Here is a 17,382-nt window from a genome sequence, read left to right on the forward strand (position 1 = left end):
GAGTAGGCCTGAAGAATGTAGGCTTGAGAGGGGCCTTCCCTTCTATGGTTTGGAAATCAAGATAGAGCCTAAATCAGATCTAGGCAGGAGTGATGCCTCCACAAAGAGCTGGTGACAAAGAGCTAGGAAGAGCCCAAGGATCATAGCCCTAGGCCAAAACCAGTACCAGGTTTACAATGGCAACAATGGCTCCATCGTGCTGGGCCCACACTCATATGTTTGCCAGGCAGCAGTGCTGGAAGCTCCCTAGAAGTGTGTGTGTGGGGGGGCACCGGTGCCTGGACTGTGACCCTGCCCCCCCACCGGCTCCACCCTTCCCCCCAAGGCCCTGCCTGTGCTTCGCTCCAAGGCCTCATCCCCATTCAGCCTCTTCCCAAGGCCCTGCCTTTGCTCCGCCTCTTCCCACTCCCATTCTGCCTCTTCCCCGAGGCCCTGCTTGCCGCTCGCTCCTCTCCACCCTTCCCTATCTGTCGCTTGCCCTTAAGGTAGGGAAAAAGTGGGAGGGCATTGCTTCCCACTTTTAAAGGTGACCCCTGATGCCCCTGTTCCAGCGCCCCTGTTGCCAGGTGTCCGGTTTTCGACTGGAAAGTCCAGTCAAAAAGCAGACCTGTAGCGTCCAGTCAGCAGTGCTGACTGGACACTAAAAGTTCGGTTACAGGAGTAACCACAATCAGCCTCAATCAGCCTCCCCGCCAGGAGGGCAGGAAGAGCAGCTGCTGCTGCTTGGAGGAGCTGCAGCTCAGCTGGAGAGAGAGAATTGGCTCCCAAGAACCCGGCTCTGGTGGAGAGAAGTCGGTACCGGCTCTGCGCCACTCTGGGGGGATCCTGTCTCTCCCCCCGCTCCCAGCCCTGCTATGCATGTCCCCGGCCCCTTCCTCATTCTGGGGACAGACCCCTCCTTCTGCCCCACAGTGCTTGCTCCCAGCCCCTGCCTCACTAAAGGGACTGAGCCCCTTCCCACTCCATGGGGGCCCTCAAATATGTTTGGTACCAAGCCCACAAAAGGTTAAAACAGACTTACAGGGTGTCACTCCATCCTCTGCCTACCAAGTCCCTACCTTTCTGTGTCTTGCTATTATTTGTATCACTGTGGTTCCTAGCACCCTTAGTCACGGACCAGGACCCCACCCCTAAGAGCTTACAATCGAAGTATGATGCAAGGAACAACAGGGAGATACAGGCAGACCAACTGGAGAGCGCAAGGAAACAATGAGACAAGATTGGTCAGCAGGATAGGCTGCATCTGCTCCCAAAGCATCTCTCTTAGCAGAGCCTACCAAGCCAAACCCAGCCTGAATGGTTTGGTCAGGTGAGGAAATGTGGAGAGAGATCCAAGCAGAAATTTCACTTGTGTCCAACTGGACACACTGATTTTGATTCCTGTCTGAATCCTGGAGGCCAAATCCCAAGGTCAGTGATTTATTTGTGAAAGTCCTGGGTGACGGGAAGCCACAAGAACGTTTCAAAGACTAGGGGAAATAGCGTAATGTAGTATATAAAATATGGCTGTGAATTGGTGAGTGTGTGCACCACTGCCCTTTAGAGCAGTGGTCTCCAACCTTTTTACCCAAGATCACTTTTTGAATTTAAGGGTAACCCAGGATCTACCCTGCTCACTTCCCTGAGGCCCCACCCCTTCCCCAAAGCTGCATCCTGCTCACTCCACCCCCCACCCCATCTCTCACTCTCCACCACCCTCACTCACTTTCACCGGGCTGGGGCAGAGGGTTGGGGTTCAGGAAGGGGGTGTGAGCTCTGGGCTGGGGCTGAGGGATTCGCCGTGTGGGAGGGGGCTCTGGGCAGAGCCTGGGGCAGGGAGTTGGGGTGCAGGAGGGGGCTCTGGGCTGCGGCAGAGTGTTGGGGTGCAGGAGGGGGTTTGGGGTGTGGGCTCTGGAAGGGGGTTAGGGCTGGGGCAGGGGGTTGGGGTTCAGGAGGGGGTTTGGGGTGCTGGCTCTGGGAGGGGGCTCAGGGCTGGGGGTTGGGGTGCGGCCTCCCGCCGGGCGGCACTTACCTCGGGTGGCTCCCGGGCGGAGGTGCAGCAAGGCTAAGGCAGGCTCCATGCCTGCCTTGGCCCCATGCTGCTCCTGGAAGGGCCAACACGCCCCTGCAGTCCCTGGGTGGGCGGGCGGGCAGGGGGCACATGGCTCTGTGCACTGCCCCTCTCTGCAGGCACCACCCCTGCACAGTTCCCCATTCCCGCCAATGGGAGCTGCAGGGGCTGTGCTTGCAGGCAGGACAGTGTGCGGAGACCCCTGCTCCCTGGGGCTGAGGGGGCGTGGGGCCAGGGCAGGCAGGGAACTTGCCTTAGTGGCAGTGGGCAGCCCCGCTGCACCACTGGAGATTGCGATCTACTGGGAGAGTCTCGAGGATTGACCAGTCGATCGCAATCGACCAGTTGGTGACCACTGCTCTAATGTATGGAATCAGAACTGCTCACTTGTGTGTCCTAGATTCTACACTGGATAGAGCAATAGGAAATTCCCTTTTAGCTCAAGTGGTAGGGGCCTGTGATTTTTGGAGCAGGCAGATCAGAGTTATTATTATTTATTATTTGTATCGTGCGAGCACCCAGAAGCCCTCATCCTGGACCAGAACCCCATTGTGCTAGGCACTGTACAAACATAGACCGTCCCTGCCCCAAGGGACTTACAGTCTCCATCCCTGCTCTCTCTGTGAAGGTCTGAATGGCTGTGGCATGCAGCATGGTGAGGATCATTGGCAGCTAAAGGTCCGTCTACAATACACAGTGGAGAGAATGCAAAACAAAGAATTAGTCAGCCTCCTTCCCCTCTCAGACCATTTCCTCACTCATCCCTAGAAGGAGCTGAGCCCTCAGAGGTGCACATGGCTGAGTGTGCTTTGCATTGCATCATGCTGTACTGACCACACACAGTATTTCAGCCAGCAGGCGAGGGCCACCAAGGAAAGGAGACAGAAGGGGTTTCTGAAGATGCTCTGGGAAGGGGTTATGCTCTGTGTACTGCATCACCCAGAGGGATAGTATGGGGAGAGTCCCTTTTCTCCCTTCCCTGCTGAAGTTGGAAACACCTCTGCTGTGACTCTCAGTTCTTGGCTTGCCCCATGCACTGACCACCAGCCATTTGCTGCCCTGGGTGTTTCAATTCAGCACGTAAACATGCTGGGCCTTACAGAGTGCCTTGGGTAACGTAGCGCTGTAGTATAACCCACTAATTCAAGGAGGATATGAGTTGTTACAGCCCCCAGCTTGGGAGCTGGGCTCTAGCTCAAACTGTATCAGTTCGTGCTTGAAGCTGTGGAGGCCCCCGGTGTGTTGGCTAAGAGGGTGGCTGTCACAGAAGCACACTGTATTCAAACACTGGGCAGCTGAGTCCAGCCTGACCGCAACTGAATCCCTGTCCTCACTTTTCTCCAGCAGTCGGGCCTCCCGCGATGGAACTGGGGCTTGAAGTTCTGTTGGGCCCTGGACTCTGCGTGTGATCTGCCGTTGCTTGGAAGGGTTTTGGGGGCCTCTGAGGCCTAGGGCCTCTTGGGAGATGGACCTGTAGTACCATCTGACCCTGACCGTATGCCACTCTGTGTTTGTTTTGTATTGTGTCACACTGTTGTACCCATACATGCTCTTTGGGGCAAGGAACTGTTATTTGTCCAACCCCAAACACCTACTGAACAGTGCTGTGTATGCTTCCAGCCCTGTATAAATAACACAGCAGAGGAGAGGAAAATCCATTCATTGCTTGGGAAGCTACTGAATATTTGGAGCTGGGGGGACAGACAGCTTAGAGCGGTGAGGGGATCTGGGAATAGCTTTGGCCTTTCACTTGCCCACTCCAAATAAATTGGGGAATCTGCTGGTAGCCCTAAGGAAGGTATGTCTAAAAGCCGTTCCTTCCAACAGCAAAGTTGACAGCTCTCACCATCCAGAAAATAACAAACATCTCTACAATGAAGGAAGTTAATCTCCCCTTAAAATATGAAGTTAAAAGGCAGGTTGGCTTTCGCTAGGACATGGAATTGCCACCTGCTTTCCCTGCGTTTAGTCTTTGCCTCACTGTAGAGTTTCTTCACTTATCAGGCTAGCTATTAATAGCCTCTGTATAAAAATAAACCTTTGTGATACATGAGACTGAAAGGTATTGTTAGCTAGTGGCAAACATAGCTCCAGGGGTTAGCAATCACTCAGACGGCGCTGGCATTGGAGTGTGTGTTGCCAACCACCAGTGTGGGTGTTCAGCCTGCAGGACAAGCAGAGGAAGGATGGAGCCTGCATTGCCACTTTTAAACTAACTTGTTAACAGATGCACTCTGCACATCGTCCACCCACGGGGCCTGTGGAGCTTAGGGTGTATTATCCTTCGATGGCTCCACTCCACAGCGGGATCCCCCTTCATGGGGGGTCCACTGGGCAGCCACTAGCTGTGGGAGTTCTGTCAGGCCTTCCATGCTGCCGGTGTGGTGCTGGAGCCCCAGAGGATACACATAGAGTGGAGAGTGGGTGTGGTGAATAAGAAGGTGCCATTTCTCAGCTTAATGACTCTGTAGAGGAAGGATTGACTAATGGTTAGAGTGAGAGCTGGCGACCCAGGTTCAATTCCCTGCTCTGCCCTGGACTTTCTCTGTGATCTTGGACAAGTCACTTAGTCTGTTTCAGTTCCCCATCTGTAAAATGGGGGTAGTAGCACCCACTCCCTACCCTTGGAGGATGTATACATTAAACAGTGTGAGGTGCTCAGATACCCAGGTGATGAGGGCCAGATGAGCACAGTAACTATAGTCACAAGTTGATACATTTCATACCATATTTTAAAAATGAAAAAATTACTGAACTCCCTGGTTTAAAAGTTTCGTGCTTTACACAACTAGAGAGAGGACACGAATAACAGAAAAGTCTCATCACTGTTCTGCTTTAAGACTCTGCATTGTTTTCCTTCGGTGCTTTGAAGGCCATGTTATATTGGTAGCTACCTGCGAAGGGAGCCAGGAGCCATTGATTGAACTAATTCCAGATGAGAATCATCAAGGCCAAATCCTACCCCTGCTTTGCCCTAGTGCAGTGTGATGCCTCCATTTGGTCCCTGCCGCCTTGCTGGGCCTGGGTTTGATTGTCTGTGGATTGCACAAGCACACTGGAGTTTCCTAACATGCTTCTGTATTGGCCAGGCTGGCAGCCCGCATCATGTGGAGGATAGAGAGAGAGGGAGGTGGCCTTACGGAGGGCTGCTTGGTCTCCATCGACGACTTGCAAAACCACGTGGAGAACTTTGGAGAAGAGGAGAAGAAAGAGCTGAGGGCCGACGTGGAAAGTTTCCTCAACTTCTGGCCCCCACAGAGTCAGCAGTTTGGCATGCAGTACATCTCTCATATATTCGGAGTGGTATGTCAGCCTACCGGGAGAACAAAGTGAGAGCTATTTATAATGCTCAAGGACAAGGGCTATGCTGAGTTCACAAAGAAGGTTGAAAATGAGCCTTCTGCCATTGACTCCTGTAACCAATTAGTTCATTTTATCATCCATTTATCATTGTGCTATGTGGTGTTCTGGTCAATGCATATGCTATTGCATATATAATCAGTGTATGTTAAATAGATTTAAATTGTAGGATTATAGAAGTGTAAGGTTGACAAGTATTTAGGAGTGATGAGTGTGTATTAGATACATAAGTAAAGCATGGCTGGAATGCAAGGCCTACAGGTTGAGGCCTGTAAGATTTTTGTTTAGCCAAACTAGGCCATAGACTTAAGAACACTTGACATGAGTGGATGACCTAGGAATAACCCTATGTCAGTAAGGTCACAAGATTACTGAAAAAGATGTGCCAATAGTTAACATTATGGAAACCTAGATGGCAATAAACTGCAAGTTGTTGTCCAAGATCATGAGACACCTGATTGTAATATCATGGAATGTCCTGTCCTGACCGCAGGGTCCATGTTATGTGTAGCTGCTATGAGAATAAGAGGAACTAAGAAACAACCTATGTAAAACGGGCCACCCCAGTATTCACAGGGTGTGGATGTATAGATAAGGAAAAGAGGGTTGAAACCCTCATGCATATGCATAAGCTGTTAGGTGTGGTCAGAACACCATTTCCCAGTAAAGTAGTTTGCTCTTTTTACCAGAGGCTCTCCAGACCCTTTACAAACAGTGAGGAGCTTCCCCCAATACCAGAATTCCTATGTGACCTGGAGCAAGTCATTTAGTCTCTCTTTGCCTCAGTTCCTCATTCGTAAATGGGGAATTGAGGCGCAGAGAGTCCAAGTGACTTGCCCAGTGGTAAACTGTGCTCTGTTTGGTGTAGCAGAGAGGGAGGCTTCAGCATAGGTGCTGACACTGTGGGTGCTCCGGGGCTGGATCACCCAAGGAAAAAAAACAGTGGGTGCTCAGCACCCACCGGTGGCCCTGTCGATCAGCTCCTCCCCCTCCCTCCCAGCACCTCCCACCTGCCACGGATCAGTTGTTCAGCAGCGGGCAGGAGGCACTGGGAGGGAGGGGGCAGAGCAAGGGAGGGGCGCACTCCAAGGAGGAGGCAGAAGGGGGTGGGGTGGTGGCAGAGTGGGGGTGGGAAGAGGCAGGGTGGGCTGGAGACCTATCAGGGGCGGGAAGAGGCGGGGTGGCAGTGGGGTAGGGACAGGAAGAGGCGGGGCGGGGTGGGGCCTTGGGGGAAGGGTTGGAGTGGGGGCAGGACCTGGGGCGGAGCAGGGGTCGAGCAGACCCGTGGAAATGAGAAAGTCGGTGCCTGTGGGCCTCAGTGAACCAGTTATGGCTCTGATTCTCTGTCTGGCCCTGGTACTGGTGAGAGTTGACATGAGGATGCTGTAACATACACCAGTGGGCAACAGTCCCAAAGAACCATCGCCAGCTGAGGCTAGATGCATAGAGTGTGCTCCAGTGATTCCTTCTCCCTGCACCAGGGGCTGATGGGAGGGTTGCATAGGAATTGGCTATGCTAACTCTCAGCCTGCTGGGGGAATCCCCAGCTAGGGGGATGCAGCCAGTCTCTGCTCCCTCTGTGCTGCTCCAGCAGAGGGAACGTGTCCAATGGGTCAGTGGCAGAGCCAGGAATTACAGAGTCCAGACTCGCTCTCACCTCTGCTAACTGCTAGACGATGCTCTGCTAGTCCTTGGCTGGAGGATAGGGTCAGGGAGGCCAGCAAAGGAAATAAAACAGATTGTAGTTGAGTGAATTATTTCCTAGTGAACAGTTCATTTGACAGATTTCCGCTCCTTTTCTGTCTCTGAATTGTCTGAAAACACCTTATGGTTTTTTTGGTTTCAGAGTAGCGGCCGTGTTAGTCTGTATTCGCAAAAAGAAAAGGAGGACTTGTGGCACCTTAGAGACTAACCAATTTATTTGAGCATAAGCTTTCGTGAGCTACAGCTCACTTCATCGGATGCATTCAGTGGAAAATACAGTGGGGAGATTTATATACACAGAGAACATGAAACAATGGGTGTTATCATACACACTGTAAGGAGAGTGATCACTTAAGATGAGCTAATACCAGCAAGAGAGCGGGGGTGGGCCATCTTTTGTAGTGATAATCAAGGTGGGCCATTTCCAGCAGTTGACAAGAACATCTATGATTTTTGTTACTGAAATTAGTCCCTGAATAATGACTGCAAATAGTTCTCAGTTTGTTGGTCATTTGGGAGTTGCCAGGATGCGATAGGCGAAAGCCATTACAAATGGTGTTATTTTTATTTGGATGCATAGGTCACGTGTTCTCAGATTGGCTGAGGGTGGCATGTAGAATTAGGTTGACACACATACTCTCACAAATTTGGAATTTGCTTCCTGTGACTATTCTGCACAAATTGCTTAAAAGTCCCTTTCCCCATGAGACTTGTTTGCTGGAATATTTGCAAAAAGTGAACACAAAAGGGGCTTGAACACGCTCAAAGCAACAACATTTAAAAATGGGAATAAATATTAGCAGACAGTGTTTTGCAATATTTGCTCTGCTCTGCTCATTAGATCATGCAGTCTATCTGCTAGAGTTCTGCACTGTGAACTTCCTCTTGCTTTGTCCAGGCTAAAGGATGCTGTTTCTAGCACTCCGTGTGTGTATCTCTCCCTTGTTCCCAAAATTTGAAGACCACGCCCCTATGCCTAGAGCACAGAAAATATACATTTTATGAAGAATCAGTGGAAAGTATTCTAAAATCTAGGGTGCTATCTGGGCCTCAGTGAAGTCAATGGCAAAACACCCGTTGAATTCAATAAGGCCAAGATTTCACCATTATTCTCCTCCACTAACACTTTTTTTGCCTATGTTTTGCGGCCTAGATAAACTGCAATGGCTTCACCCTGAGTGATCAAAGGGGACTGCAGGCTGTTGGCGTGGGCGTCTTCCCCAATCTCTGCCTGGTGAACCATGACTGCTGGCCTAATTGCACTGTCATATTCAACAACGGCAAGTGAGTACATTTCCATTAGAAGAGACAGGGGGGAGACGTCGGCCCCAAGGATTGACTCATTTCCCAGAGTTGGTTCCAAGCCTCGCATTGTGCACCTAGGGAGAAAATCCCTTGGTTTCCTCTTTTTCTGGCTTGTTTGTGGAAAACAAAATATTAGACGCAGGAAAGCCAAACCCCTTAGTGGCGAGCTGCTGCTTTTTCTGTCTTTTGTTGTTGTTGTTCTTGTTCTTATTGTTTTTTGGTGCACAAAACAAATACGCAAAAGACACCTAGAAGGCTTGGTCCAAACCCATTGAAGCCAGTGTTTCAACTGATTTTAGTGGGCTTTGGATCAGGCTCATAACACTCAAATGGAGTAAAATAGTAACAAGACATATGGGTTACACTTTATATTAAGGTTCCACTTAGAAATAATTTACAGTTAATGGATGATTATGGTAAAGCAATTGTTATAAGAGTCCAGGTCAATAAGTTGCTTAGAACTGTGGCTTGTAACCACTTATAATACCTTGATGAGTTTACAACCATCTATAACACAACATACTCATGTGGCTGGCATGCTTATAATATCTAGTAATCATTTATTAACCCTTAATAAACCATTTATAAATGGAACCTTAATATAAATTGTGACTGACGTATGTGAGCTGAGACCCCCATGCAAATATGGTGCTGAGCACCCACAATTCCTCCTGAGGTTACTTAAAGATAACAGCTGAGGCTGAAAGGGATTGTGCAAGTTACAGTGGAAAACACAGCACCAGCAGACCAGTTGGACAGGGCTGGTAGGTTGCCAGCTGCCAGAACATTTGTCCAGCCAAGTCAAAGGGGTGTGTGTGTGTGTGTGTTCAGAAACCTCTTGGGATCATGCCCGCAGATTTTAACATACAAGGAAGGCCAGATCCTCAGCTGGTGTGAATGGGCATTGCTCCACTGACTTACACTGACTTATGCTAAGTTACACTAGCTGGGGATCTGGTACACAGTGTTTAAATCTGAGCAAAAACTGCTGTCACTTTAATTAAAATAAGAAAACCTCAGAGCATCTGTATCGTTTGTAGGGTTTGTCACATCTTGTTCTCACAAAAACTAAATGTTGGGCCTAAATCAACCCAACAGTGTCCTCTTAATTATCTTCCTCGTGCACCAAAACAGGGAGCTTAAGGGGTGCCGGGAATCGGATTGAAACCCTCGCAGCATCTACCGACCATTCAAGCTTCTACGCCCACCAGTGGGGAATGAGAAAAGAGCAGGAAACTGCTTTGTAACTGTTAGATTTGGGGAGATAGGGCCTGATCAAAGACTCTCATGTCAATGGGAGTCTTTTAATTGATTTCAGTGGGCTTTGGATCAGACCTATGTCATGGCAATGGGACTGTATAAGAACCTAGATAGATAGTGAAGTAGTGAGGTCAACAGCTCTCACATCTGATCTTGGCTCTTTGGCAGCTATGTAGGGGAGTTATTGATAGTTTTGTTTATTTGGCAGTATGTTTATTTTAAGTTTGTATGCCCGTAGACACATTCTGTTACTGAATTTAAACCATTTGGTTATTTTTTTAAAAAGGCATTTCAGTTCACTTTCAATAGGCACTGCACACCAGGCCTGGGTTACTTATAGTGCTATCTGTCATGTCAAGTGTTTGCCTTCAAAAGATGGAGACCATTTTGAGCTGCATTCTCATCTCATATGTGTGGCAAACACTGGCTTATTTCTTTAGGACTCCACTACTGTGCATATACCCTACATACTCCCCCATGAATGAGGGTACATGCATTGTTTCTTAAATCTGTGGCAGGAAGAGGGCTGGGGATGTTCTGAGGCAGACACTCTCCAGGGAAACAAAGAAAGAGTAGATTTCAGGACAACACTGTTTCCCTGCTCCTAATAAATGTCCTTGTTCAAGAAAGTGACTCCTTCTGTGATTATATGCCATTGCCACATGACACGGCTGCAGAGACCTGGGCTGCACGCTGCAGATCTACCTAGGGCCTGGGCTGCAGGAACTTTTCCTCTCTGCCCCCAGGATGGCAGTGGAGCGTCTCTACGCTTGCTACTCCAGCCACAGGTGTAGGACCAGCTTCCATACATCCCTCTCCATTCGGAGGGATGGCCCAAGAATCCATGTGACAACTGATCCCCTCACCCTGATCCAAAATGCTGACTGTGCAGCCATGGGCAAGGACTCCTTCTGGAGCTGGCCTCTGCAAGGCACAGGGGAAGTGCACTTGCCCCATGGGCTCACCAGAGCCTGCCCCTCTGTATTGTGGCATAAGTGAGGTTCTGCCACAGACAAGGTCTCCTGGGCTCCCATACTCTGGGCTGTGCTGAGAAAGGAGTTGCTCCAAAATGTGCAAGCACACTGGCAATCCGTTACATAGTCACACACATCAACGCCCACCACATGTCTGAGCTTAGAATCTGCTCCTTTGCTTTGAACATTGCTGTTTCTCATGTGTCCTGAGGCCTATTACTATTTTAGTTCTAAATGTCCAGGGCCCTGTGCAGAGTGAGTTGGAGGTCTCAGTTCAATGCTTAGGAAACTAGTGTTCATATGGCAAATCAAGGGCACTACAGCTGGCAGCTTCACCTGAGTTTCAGAATTAACTTCCCTGGAAAATGTGGAGGGTTTTTCTCCATGAAAAGTCATACATTTAAGATGGTTTAAATCATGACTTTCCAGATGATATATTATCTGGTTAGTTACTGCTCTCCCAAATCCCCTCTCAAAGAAAATGTCCCAGACACTGGTATTCTCCAGATCTCTATGCACAGTTTCCCCCCGCAATGAATTTACCAAGACTTGCAAAGTGGGTAAACACGTGAACAAATATCATGTTCAGGACATCTGCTGACCACTTGCGGGAGTCAGGAAAGACACTCTCCACCCCTCTTGCAATTGGCCAGGTGCATTATGGCAGTTTCTTGTCTTCCTCTGAAACCCGAAATAGGTAATGGGGCCTGCTCCCATGAAAGTCAATGGGTATTTTGCCATTATTTTTAATTAGGCTGATCAGATATGATCATTTCTATGTTTCTAATAACTGGGGCTGATTTTCCTTTCACGCTGGTTTTAAGCCAGTGCATATCTATTGGTGTCAATGGAGTGATTCATGATTTATGGAAAAAAAATCAGATCCATTCTTTTCATAATGTAGCAAAACATGAGTCTCTCTCATCCAGGTTATCCATATATGCCCAGTTCCTTGCAGATAACACCTGTCGGTGGCTAAACTAACTGCAAACAGAGCTGATTTCCCCTTGACACTCACATGCACTCTTGTGCAGAATGCTCCTTAAGTCACAGTGCCAGGACAGCTGCCAGCTGAAATTGCCCTGGGCCTAGGGTGACCAGATGAAATGGACAAAATATCGAGACGCATGGGGGGAGCAAAAAAAAAAAAAAGGCAGCTGGAGCAGCCAAAGCTGCAATATCGGGACAAATGGCGTCCCGACCTTGCATCAGTCGGGACGCGAGACAAAGAACTAAAAATCAGGACAGTCCTGACGTCCGGTCAACCTACCCGGGCCACCGATGGCTGATTTGGTTACAGCTGCTGTATAGTGACAGCAGAGAGCTACATCACTTCAGACTCCACCCTGCAACTGTCTGTCTCTGGGGCCTCTGTATGTCCCCCGGACCGTGAGCAACGAATGTGCCATATACTGTATGTGCTGATTCCATTTTGCTTGTGTCGTACGTGTACCTGTGTAAACTGCAGATGTTTGTTTTGTCTTTCAGTCATGAGGCTGTAAGATCAATGTTCCACACACAGATGAGGTGGGTTGGTGTTGTAAGCATAATCCTTCCCCTTTGACCTTCCCCTCTGACCCTGTGTTAACTAAAAGCCATAAGTGACAATGATGAGGCTTGAAGTTGCCTCCGTTTGTGAATAGTTTCACTCTTCCCACTGTCGGAATGTAAATGTTTTTTCACCCCCATGTGTAAAGCCCCACTAAACCCGAAGCCTCGCTTTGTAACCTCTGCATTTTGTAGTAGATTAAAATAAAAGCTGACATTATTCAGTATGCTTAGACCTGCCACTTGTTAATGCCCTCTCTGTCTCCTCATTCCTTCCTTCCCCTGCCCTCCTTCTGTATTTGCCTTCTGCACTCTTCACTCCTGTTCTCTCAACTACAGCAAGGGCATGAAAGTCCAACAAGGCCTCGCTAACCTTGCCCAGCCCCAAATAACTGCAATAAAACCTGGTTTATTATGAGATGAGAAGTGATTGCATTACTGACAAACTAAATACTCTCTGTTTCTTTGTAACAAAGAGTTCCCTCTGGATGCACTGATTACAGTGGCAACACACTGAGATTTAGATGTCATCCATTTTTACCTTTACAGTTGTTCTTGTTATGCCTTTTTATGATGCCACTGTTAGCTGTTCAAAATATTTTTCTGTGTGGTGTTTTAAAAGGATTTTTAAAGGTGTATTTCGTTTTTTAAATTCTCTGGTTACCTCATTGCACTTGATATATTGCAATCTGTTTAGTTTAAAGGGACACTGTTGTCTTAACCAGGGCTTTGGAGCTGTGCTCCGGCTCCGCTCCAGCTCCAGGCAAAAACCTGCAGCTCCACTGCTCTGGAGCTGCTCCGCGGGCTCTGCTCCAAAGCCTTGGTCTTAACATATAGGATCCAGAGTCTCAACATATGTAAACCAGCATAGCTCCATTGGATTCAATAGGATCTGCATGCAAAACAAGCAGGCAATGCATTGTCATAAATTAGAACTGAAATATTTTAAAATGATTTTCACCATTAATGTTGTTTGTGTCCTCAATGTATTTCCATGAAAATAGACTAGTGAGTTTCATGTTTGTTTACAGACATTATATCTGGTCAACTTCACTTTCTGGCTGTTTTGTGTCAGCACACTGGGGCAATGCTCCAGGTATAAACACTGCAAGTTCATTGGAATTTTGGCGGAAGAAGGGAAGGTCATGGGAGCAGTTTTGTTGATCTTAAAGTCTTGTAAAAACCTTGTTTTGAGCCCTTATCAAGCAGACAGTGTCCCTGTAACTGTATAGTTCCAAACAATTCCTTGTATTTCTTTTTTCCCCTAAAATGTTGCCAGTTCCTGCTATGGTACGGCTGGCTGGTTAAAAATATCTAAACCTCTACTGTGCTTGGGCTACCAAAGCACCATCAGAGTTCAAAAGCTTGATTTTGTTTCTCTAAGTTTATGAAAGGCCCTAGATAAGGCCCCACTAAGTCTGAAAAGGGATGTGCATATATGTAAACCTTCACCATGGATACTGTACCTGATGCATTTTTCTCCTTAGACTCACAGCTGGTTGCATCTTACTCTATGTATATGTAGTACTTTCTCGTGACATAACTAATAGCTGTCCTTTTTGACGGCATGTTCAGTGGTGAGTCTAGTCTGAAGGAGCCTGCTGATATAATCTAATGCCAACAGGTGGTCAGGGCCAGCTTCACAGGATGAGTAACTTAGGTAGCAGCCCTAGAATTTTATGGCTGAGAGATTCAAGATGGCAATCCCTGCATAGTTATGGTCAAACATAGTTATCCTCTGCAAATCTTCATCCTCTTGGAAAAATGCAGTAATGAAAATCACTGAAGTAGATTTGCTCCATCCCTTGAAAATTCTCCAGGTATGCTTTTGGCTGTATTTGCCTTAGGTGCCACTGTTTAAATGAAAGCGAGGAGTTCTCATATGACCTACCCTGTTCTGCTGAAGTCAGTGGGAATTTTGCTATTGATTTCAATAGGAGCAGGCTCAAATCTTTACTAAAAGAGGATAATTGTTTGAATTGTTTCAGTTCCCACGGCCCCACCTTCCTCCCGCTCAGGTTTGGTGTGCTGCTCCATTTAGCTCTGCCGTTTACAAACTAATTTAATTACGGCTGCTCTCAAGGCAGTGAACACTCCCGATAGTGCTTTATCCTGCTCTGGCAGCTGGGGGTTCTCTGGACATGATTTGCTGAAGAATAGACTTCATTCGCTACAGATCCCCAGGCCTCGTAGAGAGGTACGCAGCCCTTGATGGGTCATGCAACTAACCAGCTGAGTCAGAGCAGGATTGGGAGCATGGCGATAGATTAAAACAGGGTAAAATGTACTGTAGATCCGGTCACTGGACTAGCTCCATCTTGCTGATATGTAAGCATGCTTAGCTATGCACAAATACATTTTGCTTGCTAACTGGGGCTCTGTTCCCAAAAATGTAGTGATCTAGTGCTAAGGATGGCCAGAGTTGCTAATAGGTGGATGGGGAGAAGGGTCAAAAAGGGTAGAATAAAGGAGATATATATATATATATATATATATATATATAAACAACCTAGTACTTTTAACCATCTCCAAGGGCCTTATTTACAGTCACTTGGTGGAGCTTTCCCCACCTTAGATAGTAACCCCACAGCTGGGCTAAATTCTCCTCTCACTCACACCAATGCAGCCTGTTAACTTCAGTGGGGTTTGTACCAGTGTAAAGCAGAGGAGAATTTGGCCTGCTCCAGTGAAACAAACTATGGTGGACTTTTGAGTATCCCGGGTCTTTTAAACACATGGTAGGGGATGAAATGATGATGCAAAGTACTGGCTCTTTAAGGGGGTGGTCTGGCATCGTCCCACAGCTTTCACCACAGTACTGTAGTAGCAATTGGTATTTTCTGAATGGTCAGTGAAGACAATAGTAACACGCTGGCAGTTAGAGACATGGGACAGTTTTGTTAGGAAACCTGAAGCCCATGCGGGATTGGCCTCACTGTACATTTGAAGCATGGCCATCTTCACTGAAGGGTTTGCCAAATCTTTGAGTAGAGATGGGTGAAGCGACGTGGAGAAGTCACTTTCAGATTCCTGATCCAGGGCTTTGGAAAAAACAAAGAGTCTCCCACCTTTCAGGGATCCACCCCAAGTTTTACACTGAGTCCAGTTTGGCCAGGGTGGGGTGGGGTGGGGAGGCAGTTTAGTCAATGCTTTGTGAATATTCACATGGGGCAGACAGGATCAGAAAGGCTAGTTTCAGTGGTAGCCGTGTACTATCAAGCATCAGTGCCTTCATCTGAGGAGATTCCCCAGTAAACTGGGACACATCAATGGCCCGGAACCAAAGACCCACATCCAGCTCCCCTTAAACATAATAAAAGTTTGTATCTTAGATTCAGCCCCTAACTATATAAGCAGATCCAGATCTGAAGATCACAGTTCATTTACTACTTTCAAGTGAACTTCTGGTTGGGACAGAGGGAGGGGCAAGAGGCGGCGAAGGGTTTGGATGAGGCGTTTTGTAGTGGGCGTTAGAATAGCTGAAGTGCTGCACAGCTGTGTATTTTCTTCAGCATTCGAAGGGTTCAAGTGGTTCTTTAAGACAACAGTTTGCCTACCGGAGGCAGGATCTTTAGTGGAAATTGTCCCTTTCAGTTTTACAAACAGTGTCCTGGACTTGAGATGTCACTGTCTAATTCCACATCTCTTCTTGTCTGACACCAGAATCGAGCTGCGTGCGCTGGGCAAAGTCTCACCGGGGGAAGAGCTGACTGTCTCCTATGTTGATTTCCTCAACGTCAGCGAAGAGCGGAGGCAGCAGCTCCAGAAGCAGTACTATTTTCGCTGCACGTGTGAGCACTGCCAGAAAGGGATCAAAGATGATCTGATGCTGGCTGTAAAAGAAGGTGAAAACAAGGTACTTCACTGACTTTGTTAGCTGCTCGCAGTCATGGGGCGATGCTTCTTCTTTACTATTTGTATTGCAGCAGACAAGAGGGGCTACCGCCCAGGCAATAGGAGACAGGGTAGGCCAGAGCTAGCCCAAGCAGGTTAAAAGGAAGTTTCCCTGGTTACAAACACGGGGTCTAGGTCAGCGTTTCGGCTGCCAGGGGCTTTTCTTGGGTAGTGACTGGGGGAAGGGGCAAAGCAGCTGTCCCTCCTCTGGGGCTGCCAGGAGGGGATGGGCCCTGGCCTCCCCTGGAGCCACAAGCATTGGAGGAGCAGACAGCCAGTGTGAGTTCCCCACCTTCCCGGGGGAGGTGGGACTCAGGCTTCTGGCTTCGGCGCTGGGGTGGCGGATGGCAGGGTCCGGCTCCGCAGCAGTGGGCTCCTGCCACTTGCTCTGACTGTGGGGCTTTGAGCTCCAGGCTTTGGCTGCACTGCGGCGGGCTCCATCCCCCGGCTGCAAGACTCTATCCCCAAGCTTATCACCCCCCTCATCGCCCCTGCTGCCTCCCTACTCACCTCCTCATCCAAGGCTTAATTTGTGCCCCAGCTTGCCAGGGCTGAGTAAGTCTGCTGTGAAAAGTGATATTTGAATATTTGTCAATATCACTTTCACTGCCTCCCTGCTAGCTAACAAGTCTGCTGCTGTGAAAAGTGATATTAACAAACGTACAAATATCACTTTTCACAGAAGCAGACTTACTAGCTAGTAAGTCTAAAAAAATGCAACCAAAATAAGCAAAAGAAACAATAATTAAAAAAAAGGACAAGAACATGTAAAGCCCCTATATTTGTGTTTCTATTCTGTTTAGGTCCAGTAAAGAATAGAGACAACTTACATTATTTTTATTATTGAGTCTGCAAAAAACCCCTACATCGAATCATAGAATATTAGGGTTGGAAGAGACCTCAGGAGGTCATCTAGTCCAATCCCCTGCTCAAAGCAGGACCAACCCCAACTAAATCATCCCAGCCAGGGCTCTGTCAAACTGGGCTTTAAAAACCTCTAAGGATGGAGATTCCACCACCTCCCTAGGTAACCCATTCCAGTGCTTCACCACCCTCCTTGTGAAATAGTGTTTCCTAATATCCAACCTAGACCTCCCCCACTGCAACTTGAGACCATTGCTTCTTATTCTGAATGTAAATAAATAAGTTGCTATGATTTGGACATGTATATGTGCATATTTATTTGTTTTTCATAAAGTTAATTAAGTATTTTAGGAAAAATTGTCTGAGTGACCACCAGCAAGAGTTGGTGGCCACACTCTGAGGCCACCAAAAAAACTGTTGTGA

At 48.0% G+C, this 17,382-nt stretch overlaps 1 protein-coding gene across 2 annotated transcripts in view; it reads left to right on the forward strand.

Moving 5' to 3' along the window:
* The window catches only part of SMYD1 (SET and MYND domain containing 1), a 53,666-nt gene that overhangs the window by 25,013 nt on the left and 11,271 nt on the right, over positions 1-17,382 (forward strand). The window contains exons 3-6 of one of the 2 annotated variants that reach the window (XM_077814684.1): positions 5,140-5,353; positions 8,268-8,398; positions 12,142-12,180; positions 15,865-16,057. In XM_077814684.1, coding sequence (XP_077670810.1) covers positions 5,140-5,353; positions 8,268-8,398; positions 12,142-12,180; positions 15,865-16,057 — 577 coding nt within the window. The remainder of the gene's footprint in view (positions 1-5,139; positions 5,354-8,267; positions 8,399-12,141; positions 12,181-15,864; positions 16,058-17,382) is intronic. The other variant, XM_077814685.1, reaches the window with a different exon arrangement.

This window comes from Eretmochelys imbricata, chromosome 4 (assembly GCF_965152235.1).
Source record: "Eretmochelys imbricata isolate rEreImb1 chromosome 4, rEreImb1.hap1, whole genome shotgun sequence".
Classification (NCBI taxonomy): Eukaryota; Metazoa; Chordata; order Testudines; family Cheloniidae; genus Eretmochelys; species Eretmochelys imbricata.